The sequence below is a fragment of the Anguilla anguilla genome, chromosome 6, assembly GCF_013347855.1.
Source record: "Anguilla anguilla isolate fAngAng1 chromosome 6, fAngAng1.pri, whole genome shotgun sequence".
NCBI lineage: Eukaryota > Metazoa > Chordata > Actinopteri > Anguilliformes > Anguillidae > Anguilla > Anguilla anguilla.
Window position 1 is genome coordinate 48,492,167 of NC_049206.1, and position 20,756 is coordinate 48,512,922.

At 40.6% G+C, this 20,756-nt stretch overlaps 1 protein-coding gene across 1 annotated transcript; it reads right to left on the reverse strand.

Annotated features, from left to right (window-relative positions):
* Positions 1–4,591: 4,591 nt before the first annotated feature.
* On the reverse strand, positions 4,592–10,965 carry cnr1 (cannabinoid receptor 1). Its single transcript, XM_035420300.1, has 2 exons — positions 10,639–10,965; positions 4,592–8,906 (listed from the first exon to the last, which is right to left on the reverse strand). Exon 2 carries the CDS (start codon positions 8,852–8,854, stop codon positions 7,445–7,447), a length of 1,410 nt encoding a protein of 469 aa, XP_035276191.1. The 5' UTR covers positions 8,855–8,906; positions 10,639–10,965; the 3' UTR covers positions 4,592–7,444.
* Between the last annotated feature and the right edge of the window lie 9,791 nt (positions 10,966–20,756).

Below are 20,756 nucleotides of genomic sequence, written 5' to 3' on the forward strand. Positions count from 1 at the left end.
GGCAAAAAAAGAAAGTGCAACAAAGGATTATGGACAGATTTAATTCAGTTTTTTTTGTTTTGCTTTTTGAATTCATTAAGTTTTTCAGTGGTAATCTTGTCATCAAAGCCACATAAACCTCAGAAAAAAATTTCAAGGATGAATTATGGAATGCAAAAGCAGTGCATGCTGTATGGAATTTCAATTAACTTTTAATATGCCCTGAAATACTGACTTGGAACACAATGTATTCAAATAATTATAACCCGTTAGTCTGCTTATGAATTGGTTACCTTCCCCGCAACATACATCAGACTTCCAGGACTTGCTCCTCCACTACGTGTCTCGGACCGAATGAAGATGAAGGGGAAGAGGAGTGTGTGGAGCAGGTGTTGAAATGTTGACACATACTGGCAGGATGGTGACATCTGTTTTTACTTAAAGGTAACCATGGCTACATCAGTGACTCATTTATGACTTTATGAGCTTATTTTTTTCATCACACAAACGCAAACCATTGAACACGTGTGCATATGCAAACCTTTCTGGCGCACACAGAATGCGCTAGGGCGGTCCAGAAGGTCCGAAAATTCAGCTGAGGTAGCCAGGCAGGCTGGAATCGTTAAAATGGTTTTACATGTTGAATTTAAGGGTGTCCAGACTGTTAATGGATTATTACATCAAATTTCAGAGCAATGCAAGTCACTACTTACGAAATCATGACCTATACTAAATTTAGAATGCACCAAACTCTTACACAGTACCAAACCACCAAATACCCACAGACAGCCAAATTAGTGATACAACTTGTGCTATGTATTAATAGAAATGAATCAAATCACGTGCACTTAGACAACGGAGCCCCAGGAGATGTACATATTATCAGGCATATCTGTCTTCTGAATGGTTTAGTTAGCACAGTTTGTCCCTGCGACATATGTAGTGATGAAGCCCAGCCACATGTCTCCCATCTGGTGTCACTAACAGTGAGGGCTCCCAGCTGCATTGGCAGATGTGCAGGACCTGGTCCAGGAAACTAACCAGCTGAACATCTATACAGAGGGAGCAGTGCATGGAAAGATCAATCCCTCCCTACCCACTCTCCCTGTCTCTCTCTCACACGCAACCTTCAGTTCTGCCTTTCTACTCCCTGTACAGGCTGACCTTCTCTAGGGACCTCCAACACTGGATCTGAGGATCACATGACTGTAATTTAACTTCAGAATCCAGATGCGAGAAGTAAGGGCAAGGCTGACCTGTGTTCTTGAACATTCATTTGTAAAAGCCAATCTAGACTGCCGGAGTGAACGTAAATATAAAATTAAAGGGCAAGCAAGGTATGTGGGTATACTCTGCTGCTTTAGCAAGTGACTGGCTATAAAACATCTAAAATGACAAGGTAAACACATGCCCCGTGCTCTCACTTTGGTTTGCAATCCTGCCTGTGATGAGATCTCCAGTTTATGAAGGAGATAGTTTCCATGGTGAAAAGAAGTGGATGGTTTTATTTTACACTGTAAACCCCCCTGGCTATCCTTGCAGCAGTCTGACATGAAAATCCATCATAGAGGTGCTATACTGCGAGAGATGTGACGTGCATACCCATTAAGGACATCCATGCAGCAGAGAGTATTTGACCTATTTAAAACTTAAGACAATGTACTGCAGAAAATACATATCAAAGGCAAATACTATGCTTTCAGCATTTATTTATTTTTAGTTAGTTATTGGTAATGCAAGGGAAATTGTCAGACTATTTGAATATTGTGTACAAAAGCATAAAAGCAGGAAAAATCCATTGGTATTCATTCCAGCAGTTTAATTTCCCAAACAAATGTCAAAAAATGAACAAGAATGAGGAAGCACTGCATAGAACGATATATATACCGTCATATATAATGGCTTTTCACAAAATGTACTATTTGTCACATTTGTAATTTCATGAGTACATTTTCTTCATCACGTGGACTCATTTAGTATGAGCAAAATAGCTCATTTAGGGCATTCTAGTTCCCCTGCATAATTGTACAGTTGCAGGACAGGAAATCCATGTAACTGGTGCTCGGCCTTGGCTAGCACTGACTCTGCTAGCGTCTGCTTGTGTTGTGATGTAGTGATTGGTCAAGTGTCAGCAGGCTGGGATCCAAAGTGAGGGAGACAAATTCCTGCTGAGGTAATGATGTCTCCACCAATATACAGAATACAGGCTTTAAGGAGAGAGTGAGAGAAGTGCTTTTCTGAATCCCTGACCGCTCAAAGTCTCCCTCTGGTGACTGAAGATTTATAAAATTGAAGGTTTTTATTGCATTATCTCAATAGAATGATGAAAATACACACCTTGTGGAGAGGTAAACATTTAATAAATATATATGATTTATTTAATGATACATTTTTCAAGCTTCTTTTTCTTAAAAATACATCTTAAAGCCTTACATTGATGAACTTCATGTTTATTGAATCAGTGACAGGTTCAAGTGTTTTTCAATATATTTATAAATGTACGTCCAGTGTGTGAAGTTTTTAATTGTTCAATCTAAAAACGAACAAAAAAGCTCTGCCTTTACAAAGTAAAATGTTCTCACTAGCTAATTCACTAAACACTGTACTTTAATTTGCAAAATGTAGTGTGTGTGAATAATTATGTCTATAAACTTACTACTTGCCCTGTATTTTTAAAATACTGAATTTGTTGACATTGACAATTAACTACGTCTGTTAAAATGAAATAAAAATAGCAAAATATTTCAAAGGAAGATTTATAAAAAATGTTGCAGCAGTAAGAGATTTACGTATGGAATACCAATACTTGCAAAATTTGAGTATGTTGTTTTGGAAACCATTACTGTGTCCTTTTGTTGGTGTAAGAAATTTTGTAGCTGATACAGTCTATTACGACCCTAACCCTAACTCCTACACAAAAACAAAATTTTTTTGATGAATATAAACATATATCACAGCATTGCTATATGACAAGAAATTAATTTAATCCATTCACACATTGTGACCACAGCACTGGACAGCTATTTACAATGAAATTTGAGTTTGCAAGTGAGTAGTGCTCTCTTTTCGGATTCCTACCCAGATACCTGCCATCTAGTGGTACCACAATGACCTACAACAGACGTATTAAATCCAAAATGGTGGAGAGAAATTTAGAATTACATAACTTGAACTACTTGTTCCTTATGCTGAGCTGTGGATGCATAGTTGCTCTGCTTATATTACTGGGTAGCCTCATTGTTGGGCCCATTTGAATTTTAGACAGGGTACAGTACAGCACAGAGTACAGAGGGTACAGTTGGTACAAATGTAACCGTTTTTAGATTTTGCTCATTTACTCAAAACATATTTAGCCTAACACAATAAAATTTTACTCCAAATAGCTTTGACATGTTAGTAGTCCAAGTAGTTTCAATTACGTTCATAACTCAATCGAGTTGGATACCACTTAAACTTAATTACAAGCAGTCCGAAGTTACATTCATACACCCTAGTCGGTATAAGTGTAATAGAGGGATGGAATAATTGTAACAGTAAATGAAAACTATAATGCTTGTGTGGAGGTTTTTTTGGCACATACTAATGTTAGTCAAGGTAACACATTTTCAGTGGTAACGTGAGACCAGCCACATCCTCAGATTATGAAGCATAGAGCTTTATTTATGAAAGAAGGCTGTGGCCACAAGCAGCTTCATAACTTCACGTGAAGTGAGTTGTGGTAATGTCCAAGTCGACGAGGAAAGCTGCTTTTGTTAAGCTTTTTCAAACCAAATAGCCCACTACGCAGACCAATTGTATTATGCATGCCTGTTACAATGTGGCTATTTATTTTCAATTAATCACTTGGACCATCCAGAAGATGATGCTATGTCAAAATTAGCTGAACACAATTAACATTAAACACTGAACTAACTTAAAGGATTGCTAGACAGGCAAAAGTACAGACACCTCCCTAAAATGCATTGAGGTTGGTGCATTTAATCACTGAATGCATGATGTTCTTTCTTTAATTTAGCAGAAAGTTAGAAATAGACAAATTGCATTACAAAAAAAAAAAGAATCTGTAAACGTTAGTAATGTGTTTCTCCCAGCATTTGGCAATATTGTTAAAATGCATATGCCTATACAAATAACGTTAAGGTTGACAGTTATCCAAAACGGCCGAAAAATCACGGAAATCGCGGAAATGGCAAAAATGCAACAATGCGGCTTCCGTTGCAAATACCACCCTTAACTTTGAATATGTAATTGTTCCTGAAAACCTTTAGGCATTCATTATATTACCACCCTTTGCACTGTATAATATTAACTCCCCAGGATGTAACCAATAAAATGTTCTCTATAAAGTTAATTTAATAGGAGAGTATTATAGAAACATATTGCTGGATCATGAAGCGTGATGCAGTATTACTACTTATTGTCCACAAGAGGGCGAGATAGATCTAGGAATTATCCATGGCAATGACCAAGATCGCAGATGAAATAACCTACTGGCTGTGAATAACAGATACCCCCCCTCATCCCCCCCCCCTTTTTTCTCCCGGAACACACACACAAACAAACAAATAGTTTTCCTCAACATTCTCCATTCCAGAACTAAGCAACACTTGACTCCATGTTAACCAGCTGTGACTTTATTCAAAGGCTTGGTAACAGACTACATTGCGATACGTCAAACACAAATGTCCAGTGCTTTTGGACATGACTTTTTCAGAGGACTCCTTACATGCGACCTTGGTACAGAAGCCACATAATGGCAATGAGCTGACCTCTAGCACAGCACCGCATCAGGAGTGGGAATGATCTGCACTGAAACACAGTTTTCTTAATAGTTATACACCAAGCTAAATGGCTACAGAACAACACTGCTAATCGAGCTAGTTCAAACCTGAATGTCCTGTCATGTCAGGCCAAACTTTAATGTTTCATTGAGGTTTGTAAAAGCTCTAGAAAAGGTGTCATACAGTACATAAAAATTACAGCGGGCTTTCACACAAATTTGTTGACTAATGCTAAGTTAGATTTTGCTGAAAAAAGGAGAAAGCCAGGCATTGTGCCATCATATTTTTGGTCTTTCATATCAATCAGCTCATTACTTGATTCAATCCCAAAGGCCAGCCCCTGGGAAGTTCACGTTTCTTCAGGATAATAAAATAAACTCTATCTAAACAATAGCGGTAAGCTATGTATCTCAATGACAACCATTGACTACACCTAAGTATAAGTCATTTTCAAAACACAGTTGGCCAACTGTTCAACAGAAAAGAAACAATAATGAATGGTAAAATATTTCCCTTTAAACAGTACTGTATGGGGTTTTCAAGGTTACAACAGTGTGGCCAGCACACCAAACAATGCTTTTTGTTCTTCACTAAGACATAAAATGGTGATCGTGCTTTGACCACACCTTGAACATGTTTAAAACAGAGGTATGTTGTATTGGTTGAGGCTCATCTGTTTCACCGAATGAACCATTTTAAACCGCTGTTGAGAACTACCTCTCCTTACATCTAATACTGTACAAGCGTTTGGTAAACCTTTGATGAACCACACATTGTTAGTGCACTCACAGTGGGAGGCTGTGGAAAGGCTCACGGTTGAAGCATTACTCATTTATAATTTATATTGCAGCCCTGCTGCTTTCTCCTAGCTTGTTCTGATACTTCAAAATTTATATTACTACAGACAATGGCAACAGAAGAGCATCACTGAATCACACTTGAAATAACTGTAACAACACAGTAAGATTATATACATTTCAGCTTTAAACTCTCGTGTAATTTTTTTAATAGCAAGCTGTTTATCCTTTTTTTTCAGCCCCAGCTGGTTGCCACAGGGCAGCAAACTCCAATTTTCTATTGAGTTAATTACAATGTGTTTAAATCACGTTCACCGCAGATGTCAAAAGAAATGCAGAATAAAAACTCATGTCCAAAATAACCTGCCCATCTGCAGCAAACAAAATATTGACAGATATACACAAGAATGCCAAAAGATAAATTGGCTTCTGTTGATCAATAAAATGTTCATTCTTTTCATTTTAAGTGCCTTGTCACGTTACGGTCGAATGAGAGTGAATGACTGCTGATAGACAATGAACCTCTCATTCATGGTCGGAAAGCCAAAGTTATACATGTTCAAACTGAAGGACTTACATACGTGAACTACCCTGGCCTCCCTTAATGTCTCATATGTTCAATCATCACAATCCAGAACTTGAAGACTACACGTCCTTGCACCAATAGTCTTCCAAGTGTGCTCTTGATATGTCGAAAATGATATTTTCCCATGATACGATTTCTAGATACATATTTAATTTTACTCTAAATGTATCTTATGAAAGGCCTAAAATGATAGCCAAAAGACTTTCACTATCTTGTATGTACAAAGAAGTTCCTTTACCAAACAAGATGAATGAAATGAACAGTACTGTACCTCCTTAGTCAACCCAAGAGAAGTTGACCTTTTTGATATTTCTGATTTCTTTGTTTGCTTCTAATTATTATCGGTGATTAAAGGTATAAAAATCTCCCATGACATCATTAAATTCTGCTTTTAATTGCCGATGCACACTTCATTTATTCACAACCAAATAAATAGGTATTCCTACTAAGAGGGTAAAACCATAAACAAAGCAATACAAATACCCTCGTATGATAATGATTCTATTGTAAAAAAAAACCAAAAAAACTTCTATAATTGTGCTTTCTTTTTTGTAAGAATATACTGTCACTTGCATCTTTTAATAATATTCATGTTTGATATCAGTACATTCCCATTCTTCAAGCGTATTTTTTGTTATCATTTGTGAATTAAGCATATTTCTATACAAAGCCGGACCACAGTCAGTACAACATTGCAACCGAACGACTCAATTTACAGTATGTTGTTAATTTCATGAAGGCATGGCTGCTACAGAATATGTACATATTGATATCTAAATTATATATTTATATATTAACATATATCATTAAAAAATGTCAATAGCCCCTTATCCCATGAGTAAAGATATCATTTCTGAGAACCTGATTTCACAGTAAAAAAATACCCTTCATGAATTCACCCACAGTACCACCAAATCTATGATGAGATAACTTGAAGAGAACAGAGTACATAATGAAGAACAACAGAGGACAAGACAGCAGCTTGAAATCGTTTCCATACTTTCTGCATCACGTTCCTCCTTCAGTCTAGAAATCAGTTTGGCACTTAGGCAAGCACTGTAACACTACACTGGCACACAGTTCAGCGAAAAAGACACATTGAAGCAATGATCTGCCTTCGTGTTGTTTTGGTCAGTCAACTTCATGACCCTCTCATGTGATAGTTCCTCCTTACAACCTGGTCGTTAGGCCAGTAGACTGTCCTTTTCATCTCTCATGTTTTGAATGGGCCGTGACATTTTGAGCGCAGAACTGGGTTGTGAGAATCAAAGGTTGCTTCACCAGCATCTGGAGACTGCCAGTCAGACAGCTTCCGCAGATGTCTCCGTGGAGACCGACATGGTCACTTTGGCTATTTTCACAGTGGTTTTTACGCAGCTCTCCGCGGCTCTGTTGGCGGAAATGTTGGCCCTGTTCTGACAGTCGGACTCCAAGCTGTTGTCCAGCGGCTGAGCGCTGCCTCGGCACATTCGGAAGGCGTTGAAGAAGGCGTGGCGCAGGTCCTTGCTTCGCAGGGCATAGATGATGGGGTTGATGGTGGAGTTGAGCAAGCAGAGCATGCTGCAGAAGGCGAAGATCGTCTTGGTGAAGTTGTCCATCCTCCAGAAGAGGTCGTAGACCATGATGGCCAACACGGGGCCCCAGCAGATGATCAGCACCACCAGGATGAGCACCAGTGTCTTGGCCAGCCGGATGTCCATACGGGTCTGCTCCGGCCGAGTGGTCTGCACTTTGGTGCCATCCGCCGAATACACCACCAGGCTCTTCTGAGAGGTGCGGCTAAGCATCCGCACGGCATGATGATGAGCTTTCCACAGGATGTACATGTAGGCGTAGATGATGAAAATGACCAGCACGCTGGTCACCCCGATCCAGAACATCAGGTAGTTCTTGTCGATGAGGGGGAAGATGTCCGAGCACAACGACTTGAGGCGCTTGCAGTTCCAGCCCAGCAGGGGGAGCACCGCGATGATGATGGAGATGGCCCACATCATGCAGAAGGCGATGACGGCCTTGGTGCGGGTGACAATGCGCCTGTAGGCCAGGGGCCTGTGGATGGAGATGTAGCGGTCAATGGCGGTCAGGAACAGGCTTCCCACGGAGGCGGTAAAGGAGGCTGTCACCCCGCCCAGCTTGAAGAGGAAAACGTTGGGGCTGTCCTTGCGGTGGAGGACGTGGAAATCCAGAAAGCTGTAGACGAAGATGACGCTTCCCAGTAGGTCGGCCACGGCCAGGCTGCCGATGAAGTGGTAAGATGGTCGGCAGCGAAGCGTGCGCGAGTGGAGGATCACGCACAGCACCACCAAGTTCTCCAGCACCGTGAAAGTGCCCAGTGTGAGCGCCATCACCGCCACTGCCAGCTGCTGGCTGGGGGTGAGGATCATGAAGCACTCCATGTCCATGAAGTTCTCCCCGCATTGGATGGTGCTGCCCTCTTCCCCGAAGGTGCTCCTGTTGCCCAGAATGTCTGTGACATTGGTCGGGTAGAAAGGGATGCCTTTGAGGATGAGTTCCTCGTCTCCCGGCACTTTGCCAGGAAAGGAATTGCTGCGGAAGGCAGACAGAGGCTTCTGTAAAGGGTAGCCACCCTTGGTGAAATCGGCATCGATGGTGGAGTCATCATAATTGACATCGTTGGAGCCGAGGAACTGCAACCCAGAGGTTATTGTCCGGAAAGTGGTGTCGGCAACGTCACCCAATACCGTCTTCATGGCTGCTTCTCTAGGAGAGAGACAGCGCAGCCTAAGATGTATCCAGGGGAGCCTACAGAAACAAAATGGAAGGCTGTTTGTGGAAGCCTGAAAATCCTTTGTTTCAGAAATAACAGAACATTCTGTACATGGATGCAGAATAGTTCAAAGTCAAAGAAAAAACACTGGAACAATCAGATTTGAATAAGTAAAATTTCTGAAATGGAATGTCTTTGCATAGCTTTCATGTATTATGAAATTACAACATAAGAAAAAATAAAGGGCTGTGATTCGTTAAATTCCAGATATCTGAGATAAAACCATTTGACTTTGGACACAAAATGTATATTCATGGTACAATCGCAGGCTTCCTCGACTTAACCGTCATACTCCTTTAAGAGATAACCATTCGTTCGCATGTTAAGTTGACTAACTGTAATGTCTTGGTGGGGCAATTGATAATTGTTGATATTTGTGTTGCCACATATAGCCTGCTGTGATAACGGGCTTTACATGAGTCGTTCTCGAGAAACGTCTGGCGCATAACAATGAAAATGAGACTGATTACTAATTATAAACGTGCAGGGTTTATTCTTTCGAAAAATAACACTATATACAACACAATACCTAATTGTTTTTTTTATTTTTTTTATTCATCTTAAAATTTTTAATATATTATAGCCTAATAAACGATGTATTAACTGATAAATCATACACAATGAAATTTAATATAGTAAGAAAGAAAAGTGGATGGTTTTTCTTCTTTTCTTGTTCTTTAGAGACAAAATAATTGATTCCATCTTGACTTAATTACGAAATTTCACATCGCAGATCCAAAACAGGTCCACGAGGCTTGTCGTCCTCTAATGTTGAGCTCCTTTAATTGTTTTGGCTTCGTGAGGGCGCTGCTTCTCACAAATACACAAAAGTAAGGGATTATGAAGTCGCTTCTTTCGCAAGGCAGTGTGCGAATATATTTTGCATTACTTTACGATGACAAATTGCTAATGCACATGAGAGCGGCTGTTATATCCATATTACCGCAATCATAAACCGGTTTTAAAAAGGTGATTAATAGTCTAATTGCCAATAAAATGGTAGCGTGAAATACAATTAGTTTCCCAGCTAAAACGGATTATTCAACAACATCGTTTACAACTTCAAAAAGCCTAGCCTACTCAATAACAGCGCCGATACGTAAGTATCTTCGCTCCGATTCAAGAACGCTCAATCACGCAATTTCCATTTCTGAAACCAATTTCGATATGCATTAATTCTAAAACATCACAAATCATATCATCAACAGTATTGTGTATTGTACAGACTGTTGCATGAAAATGGATGTGGGTGGCCACCCAACTTGGCACTGTACTGAAAGGCAGCTAGAAAATATGGAGTTGCCTACTGAAAAAATGTTCCGTTTTCTTCCTTATCTTACTTACTGTCTTCAAGTTTTTTAACATCGGACTTTGTCACGGGTGAAAAATACAAAATACACGTATATAATGCAGATCTTGCCTTTGCAAAGGTTGGAATGGGGCGATTGAATTCAAAAACCCAATCATCCTACTAAACCGCATCATGAATGCAACTTTAATAGTTTGGCAGTACTACCAGTATTACAAGCTAACATCGAACTAATAATAATAGTAATAACAATAATAATAATAATAATAATAATAATAATAATAAACATTTAGACATGCAAATGGTATTTAAAGTTAATCCATTGTAAATATCACAACATGGATGAATTAGGGTGAATAAAAAGTGAGCATAAAAGCACATCAGTAGAAGTTATTTACCTTCACATAATTTGTCCAGGTGGATCCAATCCTTGCACATCAACCGTACTCTTGCTGAAATCCAACCTAACTACACAAAAATCAGTTTATTTTGAGCAAAAAAATAAAAATAAAAAGAAACTGAAACTTGTAGTGTTAGGTATTTCAATAAATTATTTCTCCGTGTGACTGAATGTATTTGTTTTATTGTAACGAGGGACCGGTGGTTTCTTAGGCAAGCCTCACCAAATGTGTAGAGTTCCTGCTGGCGGCAACGTCTGAGGTCTCTGTGTGTCTGCATACTTATGAAGCGTCGGTATAGTAGGCTGCATCACGTGTTGCGAAGTGCCGCTGACAGCGTTCTATAACCAACCAACGGTGCGCAAGCGAAAACCACTATGTAGCCTAAGTATAAACCCCAACAATTTCACCTTCCCAAACCTCCGCAACCCGACATTCGCAAGTTATGTCAAAATGGCAGTTTTTTAGCTACTACTTGCAAATATTTTCATGTATTCCATCAATTCATAACTCATAACTAATCATTTAAATCACATGAATAAATAAAGTAACATGCTATAATAGAAGCACGATAATGTAATTTATTTCAATGCACTCCCCTCTCCGCTTTATTTAATGGTTATAGTGTGATCAAAATAAAGCACGGAAGGCGCTGGTTAAACGAGTTACCAGGACAAGATCATAAATGAACGAGAGAAATGCTGCGTCATAGACATCTAACTACCCTAAGATGAAGAGCCACGGGGATAGTACAGATATATAGCTGGAAAATATTGTCACTGATTGTAGCCACAATAGTGTCTGTTCCCGAAATTTAGGAGGTCTAGGATCAGTGCTTGTTGGGTAAGTAGCTGGGGCTCCTCACAGATAATTGGGGGGCAACAGCAAGAAACATCATGTGAGATCCCATCCCAGTCGAAGCATGACAGTGGAAAATACGTGGCCCAGCAGTGGGGAGCCTTCCAGTGAAAGTGACATAACTGCCAGTAACTGCACAGCATCTGACCGCCATCACCAGAGGGGTAGGATTAGGAGACAGTGTGCTAGTGTGCCATCAAAACAGCTCGGTAGAGCCATTCCCATAAATTCAAAACACTTCACTTTTGTCCAAGTCATACTCCAATGTATCCGCAGCAGGGAGTAAAGAGGACAGCAAGGACCCTGTCGATCACTCTTCTTTTTTTTTTTTTGTAAAATGGAGAAAAAACATATAGACGCCCTGCGCAGATGCCAGAAAAATCTGGTAAAAATGCCAGATAAAAATGAGAACCATCACTGGGCAACAAGGTTAGTTTGCCAGCTTACTGAATCATGCAGGCTTATATTAAATTACTATTTCAGATCCCACAATTCAAAGAAATTCTATCTGGTTGGACAGCTAAGTTACCCAGACAGCTTGCATGCTGGCTGAGGACTGTCACAGTAGCAACAATAAGCGGAAATTGTGCTGTGCATCTCGGCTGAAGCTGATGCTTAACTGAGGTAATGGAGAAAATAAAGACGGAAGAGTGACAACCCATACAAAATATTGACCTTGCTAAAACTGTTATGGGACCAATTTCTGGCATAAAACATAGACCCATTATATATAACATGCATTTTATTTATAGTTTTTAATTTAAGTAAAACCTCTTTTCTGTATTTTATTACTCCTTGCTTCAAAGCAATATTGTCTTTGAGACAGTGTTAATCAAATTCATTGTGCCACATCTAGTTGCTTAAAAGAAGCAGTTGCAGCTAAGGCTGCCTAGCATGATTACTCATGTTCTGTGGTAACTTGTATACAAACCAAAATGCAAGTGTAACGCAATTAGGGGATGGGGGGAGAGTGTTTATTTCAAATAACTGTTATAAGTAGTTCTTATAACACCTTACACAACTGTTTTTGCTGTTTGCACGTGCAAATGTACAAACATACATATACACAAATGTAATGTGTAATATGAAAATATGGTTTCGAGGCTGGTTGAGCTGAGGCAAAAAATACAAATTATACTTGTATATTGTACACAATTTCCGTTGGCATTAACAACAGTCAAATTAAAGAACACATTAAATACCATTTAAATTTTACATTTGGTTATATTTTAGGCTACATTTCAAAGGGTGGGTCATGGTCAAATATACGTTCATTTAGTGGGCCATGAGTTAAGGAAGTTTGGAGAACTGCTGATGTACTTGGTTTGTGGAAAATGGAATTATATTCCTTTTAGAAAATTGCTTAGCAGACTCCTTTATCTAGGGCATTCAGCAGTGCTTCATCATATGCACAATGCAACCCATTTATACTGGTACTGTTGAGGTGAGGTACATACCTTGTTTACTCTGAGGATAAAACTGCAACATTGCACCCACTGGTGGCATTCAAATGCTACATATCACATTTAGGTCCTGTGTACCCTCGCCATTGGTTTTTCGCTGTTTGGTTCTTGTTAAACTATCCTAACCTTTAAGCCGAATGACAAAAGTGGTCAAACATTACCTCTCTGTTACAAAGAATGTGCTTAATTTTCAAAAGCAGACTAAATCCATTTCAGTTCAGCAGAGTTTCAATTCTTAAATGTACTGTCCCTGGACTGTTATTAATAGCTTGTCTATAATCTCGATATTTAGTATGATAGGCTGAAAAAATCTTCTCAAGCAGATAAGTGGATACATGCAACCACATCTAAGCCTGTGCTTTTATTTGGATTAATTAATGTGGAATCAACTGTCCATCGATACATGCAATTATGGCATGCTCCTCTATATGTGAAAATAAATTGCTTAAACTGTCAACTAACAGTGTCACCATTATCTTAAAGCAAACTATATGGCATTATCTGTTATTGCAGGATTTCAGGTGATGTTGCAGTCGTACTGTAGGCACCAGGAGCCTCCCCGTGTAAGCACGTTTCAAACTTATGACAAGGTGAAGAAAGGAAAGGTCAAACTTGCTTTCTCCCAGGCTACTGGAGATAATGTTTAATAAATAGGTCTGCTGTGTATTTAAATTATGTCTTTTGGTGTCTGCAGGGCACAAGAAGAACGATGACTATCTCTCAGAACTAAAAACCAAGGGATTTTGTTGCACTCATTAGCTCTAGGGTCGTGTCATAGCTCATAACGGATGCTTACACTCTCACTTTTCAGTTTCTTACAACAGCCATTAGGTCCAGAATGCAAAGTGTGTATCCAAGTGTGTGGCAACCAGCATTGCATTTAAACAGCAAATTGTGTTTCTCTTTTATTTTTTTATTTTTTGCTTACAGGTTATTAAACCTCAATATTTTATTTTAGCCCTAAAGACAAAATATTCCAGACTGCTGCATTTCATATTTCCTTTTTACTAGCCTGAATGATTCACTTGTTAGAAACCGGTGATTCATCAGTTCTCTATTTCACTTTAAAACACATTAATGTATCTCTTGTGCATAAATAAATAATAATAAAAAAACTCCATCCCAGTAGAAAATGCAAAGTGAAAGTCAAGAGCAATAGTAGTCAAATAAAGGAAGTGAAAAGAAGCCAGTGGACTGCATGAAATGGAGCATACTGTAGTGCAGGCATGAAGTACTGAGGGAAGGACAGGATTGTCTCATGCCTCCACAGTGATAGAAAAATGCATGCAGTCAGGTGAATAGTGAACAAGGCTGAAATACTAATGTACCCGAGTTTTGTGTTCCTTATAGCTTCAGTCAATGCAGCTGTAAACCCTTGGGGTTTTTTTTACAGGGGGTCCCCCTGGGGGCCCACGAAGGTACTGCAGGCAGTCCGTGATGACATTGTCCTCTCCCGGTCTGCATGCACAATCCTCCCCTCCCCCCCAGCCCAATTCATAGTCTGTGATTTCAATCTTCAACTAACCATACCCCCCCGACCCTCCTTCCCACCCCTCCAGCCTGCAAGAGCAATCTCAGCTACACCCCCCCCCCACCCCCTATGGGCAATTTCAATTTCAACAAACCCTCCCAAGCCTCCCCCCACCACCATTTAGCAATCACAATCTCAAGTAAACCCCCCAACCCCCCTTGGTCCACGATCGCAATCTGAACAAAACCCCCCACTCACCCAAGTCCGTGATCACGATCTCAATAAACCCTCCCACAGTGGCAGCACTGACATAATGACAAATCATTGCCTGATAGCATCACCACATTTCAGATCCAGCAGGATGAGCCACATGAAGTTCCAGTCCTGTATATTTTTACACCATAGACCGTACACAAAATATGGACCAAGTGTTTGTGACATCACCCATTGACTTTCCACGGGCTTGCAAAAAGCATCTTGTCCATGCAGAAGCGCAGTTTTGGTGTTTCACATGTTCAAGCCAGACTGCGCAGCAGGGAAAAGGGGGAAACTTTATATGGGCATGAAGTCCGGCCAAATCTGGGTCGTGAGATATAGTGACTCGGCAGTGATGCAAACAGTCCCTGATTCATCCAAAAATTTTACAAAATTGTCACAATAACTTAAACACAATAACTTTAAAAATTAGACGTGGGCCTTACCCAAAAAAACAAACATCTATTGTGAGTATATTTTCTTGTTGGAAAAATGATGGAATTACCACAGACTTAGCTATACTTATATTAAGCAATTAAATGCCATAATTACCTAGAAACCTTGAATAATATTTGGCATATTCAGTAATATGTCATTTACCAGCATGTAGAAAACAAACAATAATAATAATAATTATTATATATAATTATAGAGGATGTGTCCTTCTTTTCTATTCCAGGTGGATACGCAAATCAAATGAAAAATACAGTAAAACAATAAGTGAAAAACAGTCCTTTTCAGTCACCATCCAATATTGCCAGTGCCGAGCCAATCACAGTGTGAACTGTGAGGGAGCGACATGGCCGACATCTCCATCTGGGCAAGACTTGCAGGACGTCTTGTTCTGATGCAGCTCCAAGGCATTAGCAGAGTTCAGTGTGACATGAACTTGTGTTGGCCAAATGAGAATGGAAAAATTGGGAAAGAGATTAGCCACAGGGGATTTTTGAACTTTCAAAGTGATCCCTTTTACACCGGTCGAAGGAGACCCCCATGTGATTAAAGTCTCCATTGTATTAACTTGATTTCAGTCAATAGGTGGGTAGCAGAATTTTCCAATACCACAGGGAAACCAGGGTCATTGACTTGGAAAATGGGTTTACTGTGTTCGAGCCAAGTGAGGTATTACATTCAAATTCATTGGAACGTATTCATTGGGGGGTACAGAATCAATGTCTGCTCTATGCTGCGCCTCAATAACCAGGTTACTAGTTACAGGAGAAGGAAGTTGGCTTTTAAAGGGCTTTTTCCAGCAGACTTGGAATCAGAGCAGCAAAAGAGGTTTCAGTTTTACGGGTTGCAGAGTCACGTCTTTTTGAAATTGTGCTGTGGCGTTTCTCTAATGCTTCGCCAAGCGCCTCATCTGTTCTGGCACTGAGCTGTGTCCGTCCCAGCCACTGCACACCTGCAGTTGCTGAGTAATTCAGCACTTGTTTTCTCAACCAGAAAGATTCAAATTAAGCCTTTGTCTAGGGCACAAGAGGGCACAGCATGACAGTAAAGTAAAAGAGGCATAACTACTTCCTCCTATTCCCAGAGACAGAATGTGTCCATGGCATCACCGAAGACCATTCATCATCCTCGTTCTAATTTATTTAGGGATTTCATTAGAGCATTCATTAAGATATGTAAAGAGCAATTTCTCTCAAGAAGGTATTTGGGGAGGAGAGGAAATTGTGGCGTTTTTCCTTTTCTTACAACTGGTAAGTATTTTTAAACTGAAATTTTTAACCAACTAATAATAATTCAAGATGGTGCTCTACATCAACAATGTGGCATAATCACAGAGTTGAAGACAAATTGAGCTGGTGTTTACTGTTAAGAATCATCATACTGCCCCACAGCAATTATTAAAAGGACGAATGGCTTAAGGTTCTTTCTAAATTACAACTAATATATCCACTGATATATCGTCACTTTGTGATTTAAGGCTGCAATATTTATCTCTCATGCTAATTCTGCTAAGCAATGTAAATATCTTGTCAGTAGGCCAGCCGTTATAACATGCTGTAACATTCTGTTAAGTGGGACTATGCTTGATTGGAGGCCATCTGGGTGAACCAGGCTGCTGTGTGAATTGCTGTTATTTGCGCAAATATGCAGATGCCATCTCAGTGGAAGAAAGAAAATGGCGACTCTATTGAAGGAGCTGTCATCTTTTGGATGAGATATTGAAATAAGGCCCCCCGATTCAGTAAGTTAATTAAATGTCCCTGGAATAAAGAATATGAGTTCCTGTGGTATCTCGGCCAAATTTCCAATCCTACCCATTTAATTGCTTAAAATCGTTCCTCTCCACCTCAATGTTCTGGAATAAAATGGGTGGAACACATTACTAGCGATGGAGGTGCTTTGACTTTTACTGTGCTATTTCCAGTATAAAAATGCAATCCATTTTTAAGCAGTGTTATTTTAGTGACCATCAATATGCCACTGTTTTTCTGCATATTAATTTTCTGTTACAAATAAGAATTCTTTCATCACACCTAACTGGAGGTGTTTTACCCAAGTGTCATAAAAACAACAACAAAAAAACTTGGCTTTGAAGTATGAAGCATATATTTGCATTGTCATTAACACACGGTATGCATACAGTTTCAATATTCTTTATTTTTAACAAATCTTAATCACTTGTGTATTTGAACCATACCCGATATAGTAGAGTGATTTTCAGATGTGGACCGTCGAGTAGGTCACACATAATAATAACCGGGAAAAATTACATATGTTATTTCAACTGAAGTGTCTCCAGGCCTGCAAATTGACACAAAGACAGCTGGATGTTTCTTTGGCCAGAACAGCTCCCGTAGAGTTAAAACAACAGCTCCAGGATGAAAGAACCAGAGCTGTACACATGTACTGAAAAGCCTTCACTGGACAACGTATCCCCTTGGTGTTCCGCTTCCTTCAGTTGATAATGGGGTTGGCCCATTCATGCAGCCAGTCCCCCAGAAATGTATGATGATGGACAAATCTCATCTTCTAAGATATATATGAATCTGTTGTCGTTATTCAGGAAGCACTTGTAGCCGTAAACACGTGCATTTGTTGTGTTCTGAACACCTATCCAGGACGACAAGAACATCTGCATTTTATCTCACCACACAGATGAAGAAATTACTGAAGGATTCAAATGTCCCACTCACCACTGTTTTACAATCATTGTACGTTTGTACCAATAATCATGCCATATGTCATGTTGCACTTAGGCTTGACAATCATCGGACATAGTTTTACATTTATCACGAGGAATCACATTTTGAAATTAATATGCAAACAACGCCAAGAGTGGTGAAGTAAAATATTTAAGACCAAAATGATTTAAAAAAAAACATTAATAAGGTGTCATTATTCCATAATCCATTGCAAGACCCTTTTTATCATTTAATGTGGTAGAGAAGCTGGAATACTCAGAAATGTTCAGTACATAATGATCTTCAGTAGTCCCATGGATGTCCAGTGGATAGTACTGTCACCTCACAGCGAGAAGGTCCCGAGTTCAAACCCTGGGCGGGGCCTTTCTGTGTGGAGTTTACATGTTCTCCCTGAGTCTGCATGGGTTTTCTCTGGGTACTGGCCAAAGACATGCAGGTTTGGCTAACTGCCTCTAGGTATGAGCGCGAGTGAAAGGTGTGTATATGCCCTGCGATAAACTGGCGTCCTGCCCAGAGTGTATTCCTGCCTCTCGCCCAATGCATGCCACCATGACCCTGACCAGGAATAAATGGATAATGGATGGATGCGTTATCATTATTATTATTATTATTATTATACACACACAAACCTAGTTACAACGTCTTCACATTGTCTTATTATTATTGTACAGTTATTGATCCATATATATGCACACACACACACACACACACACACACACACAAACCTAGTTACAAATTCTTCACGCTGTTTCTCTCTTGGGGATTGGGACTGCTAAACTGAGGAAAAGACAAACCTCATTATTCCCTCCACTGGCTCGCTGTGTTACCACACACAGTTCTATTGACTGTGAAATCCTGGGTTCCTTGTTACGAGGTCTGCCTGTGAAGTTCCTGTCTGCATCTCTTTCCTTTTTATGCCTTTGATCGAAAAAAAAAAATTCTGTCTCGCGAAACTCAGGTAATCCATGAAGTGGATAACATCATTTCGCTTCAGAGACAGCAAATCAAACCGATCTACACAGAGAGTAGCTGTCAGTACCGCAGACGACTACATGTGCAGAATGGTGTCGTTCACCACTGCAGGTTCCACCGCACTCTCCGGCAAATTTAAATTTATTACGAAATAAATTACCTTTTTCTCAAATGGCACTGACTGCTACCAGTCATCTCGCTCGCCGCTGAACCAAATAACACTGCCTTTCCCAAACATTTACAGACATGTCATTTAGGCTCTCATGATGAGCTTTCTGTCAATGTGATAGATGTGGCCATTTATAATGACTGTGCCCACAGCAGTTGATAAAATGGAGCATTGTGCCGAATTGCAAGTAAATAACCTTTGTCCAATTCAGGTCTTAAACCACATGACAGCAGCAATGTAAATCAGACAAGATTGTCCAGGCCGGGAGGAATCGCAATGCATTCACCGGAGACACGTTACAAACAACAGTAAGTGGTTCCTTCCTTGCCACTGCTATTAATTAATTTGATGGTCCATCTTTACTGTCCCATCTGAGTGTAATTACTGTTCCTTTTTTGTTCCCTTTTTTGATGGCATAGCTCTTTTGTATGAAACATGCTATCTACAAAACTACGAAAAGGTTCATGAGGTCAAACTCAAACTGTATGATCAGCCTCTGTTTCTCTGATAAAAGCCCTCATTTCATGGGTCATATCCCTTTAAATCAAAAACATTTTTATCCACTTAATTTAGTTTGGAATGTCAAATTGTATTTGCAGGCCTGTTGCATTGCTATCTTGTCCTCCATTAAGCGTAGAGAGCACAGACAAGCACTTTGGCTCCGAAGCGTGCACCGCCATGTTGCAAACCACCGGCTCTGCAGCGCAGCCGTTGCGTTAGACGATTGCATTTCATGCGCAGCCGATCCAAGGAGACTGCGGTCACCCGTCTGACCAGAGGAGCACTTTCTTGCGAAACGAGACAGGAGCAATTCCGCCGTCTGAAACCCTGCCTCCTCAGAACGACCCTATGACCTCATCGTGCTCTACCCAGACGGGCTGCCAGCCCCAGCTGGCTCAGGCACTGCTAGGATCCAATACTGGCCCGCAGTGCGCATCACTGCAATGAGAATCCGTGATTTAGCAGGATGTGCCACTCAACAACCCCTCTAGCTAATGTCCCACTGGCGCCTTTCAATTTTTCATGACCGCCGGAGGCGATTCTGGATTCTTTGGTCTTCCATAGCCTAATGTGTAGACTCCTCTCAGTGAGGTGGGGTCCCTAGACACACCGTTGGGTCTCCACTGGGGGCTGAAGATCCTCTGAAATTGCAGCTGAGACAACGGGCCAGGTGACACTTAATTTTCAAACCTGTGATCGAACACCAGAGCTCACAGGAACCATAATGTTCGCCATATGCCACTGGCGCACGTGTCAGTTGTCAGACAACATGTCCGAGACAGCAGATCTGTGCCACAATCCTGCACACAGAGGCCAGTTGGAGCTCCAGCTCTGACACCCCATCTGTTTCCCATTAAAGGTCCCCAAAAACCTACACCTGCCACTGTAAAAGGCAAGCTGTCTCCCCTTGTTTAAGTATGTGTTTCCATCACGCGTCTGCTGATAACATTCCAGCTACGGGGATGCGAGAGGACGCCGGGTTGGCATGACAACTGCGAGTGCTATAATCCACATGTTATCTGGCACTTTCAGGTGAAGGTAATTATAAAGGCACAGAGGAAGGGAAGGGGCGGACGGAAACACAAGGACACAACTGCTCAAGGGAGCACTCCAGAAGAAATTGGAAAAGCCTGAAAGGGGTCTCGTCACATCTGAAAATGCTTTGTCGCAGAGGCTTGTCCCCCTCGTCCGCGCCGGCCGGCCGCCCGAACGCTCGGCGTGTGCGGAGCGGCCCCGGATGCTTTTGCACACAGCGGCGATGGCGTGGGCCGTCT

Bases quoted from the DNA above. Each gene is read 5' to 3' on its own strand.
- cnr1 (XM_035420300.1), bottom strand. From the start codon at position 8,854: ATGAAGACGGTATTGGGTGACGTTGCCGACACCACTTTCCGGACAATA.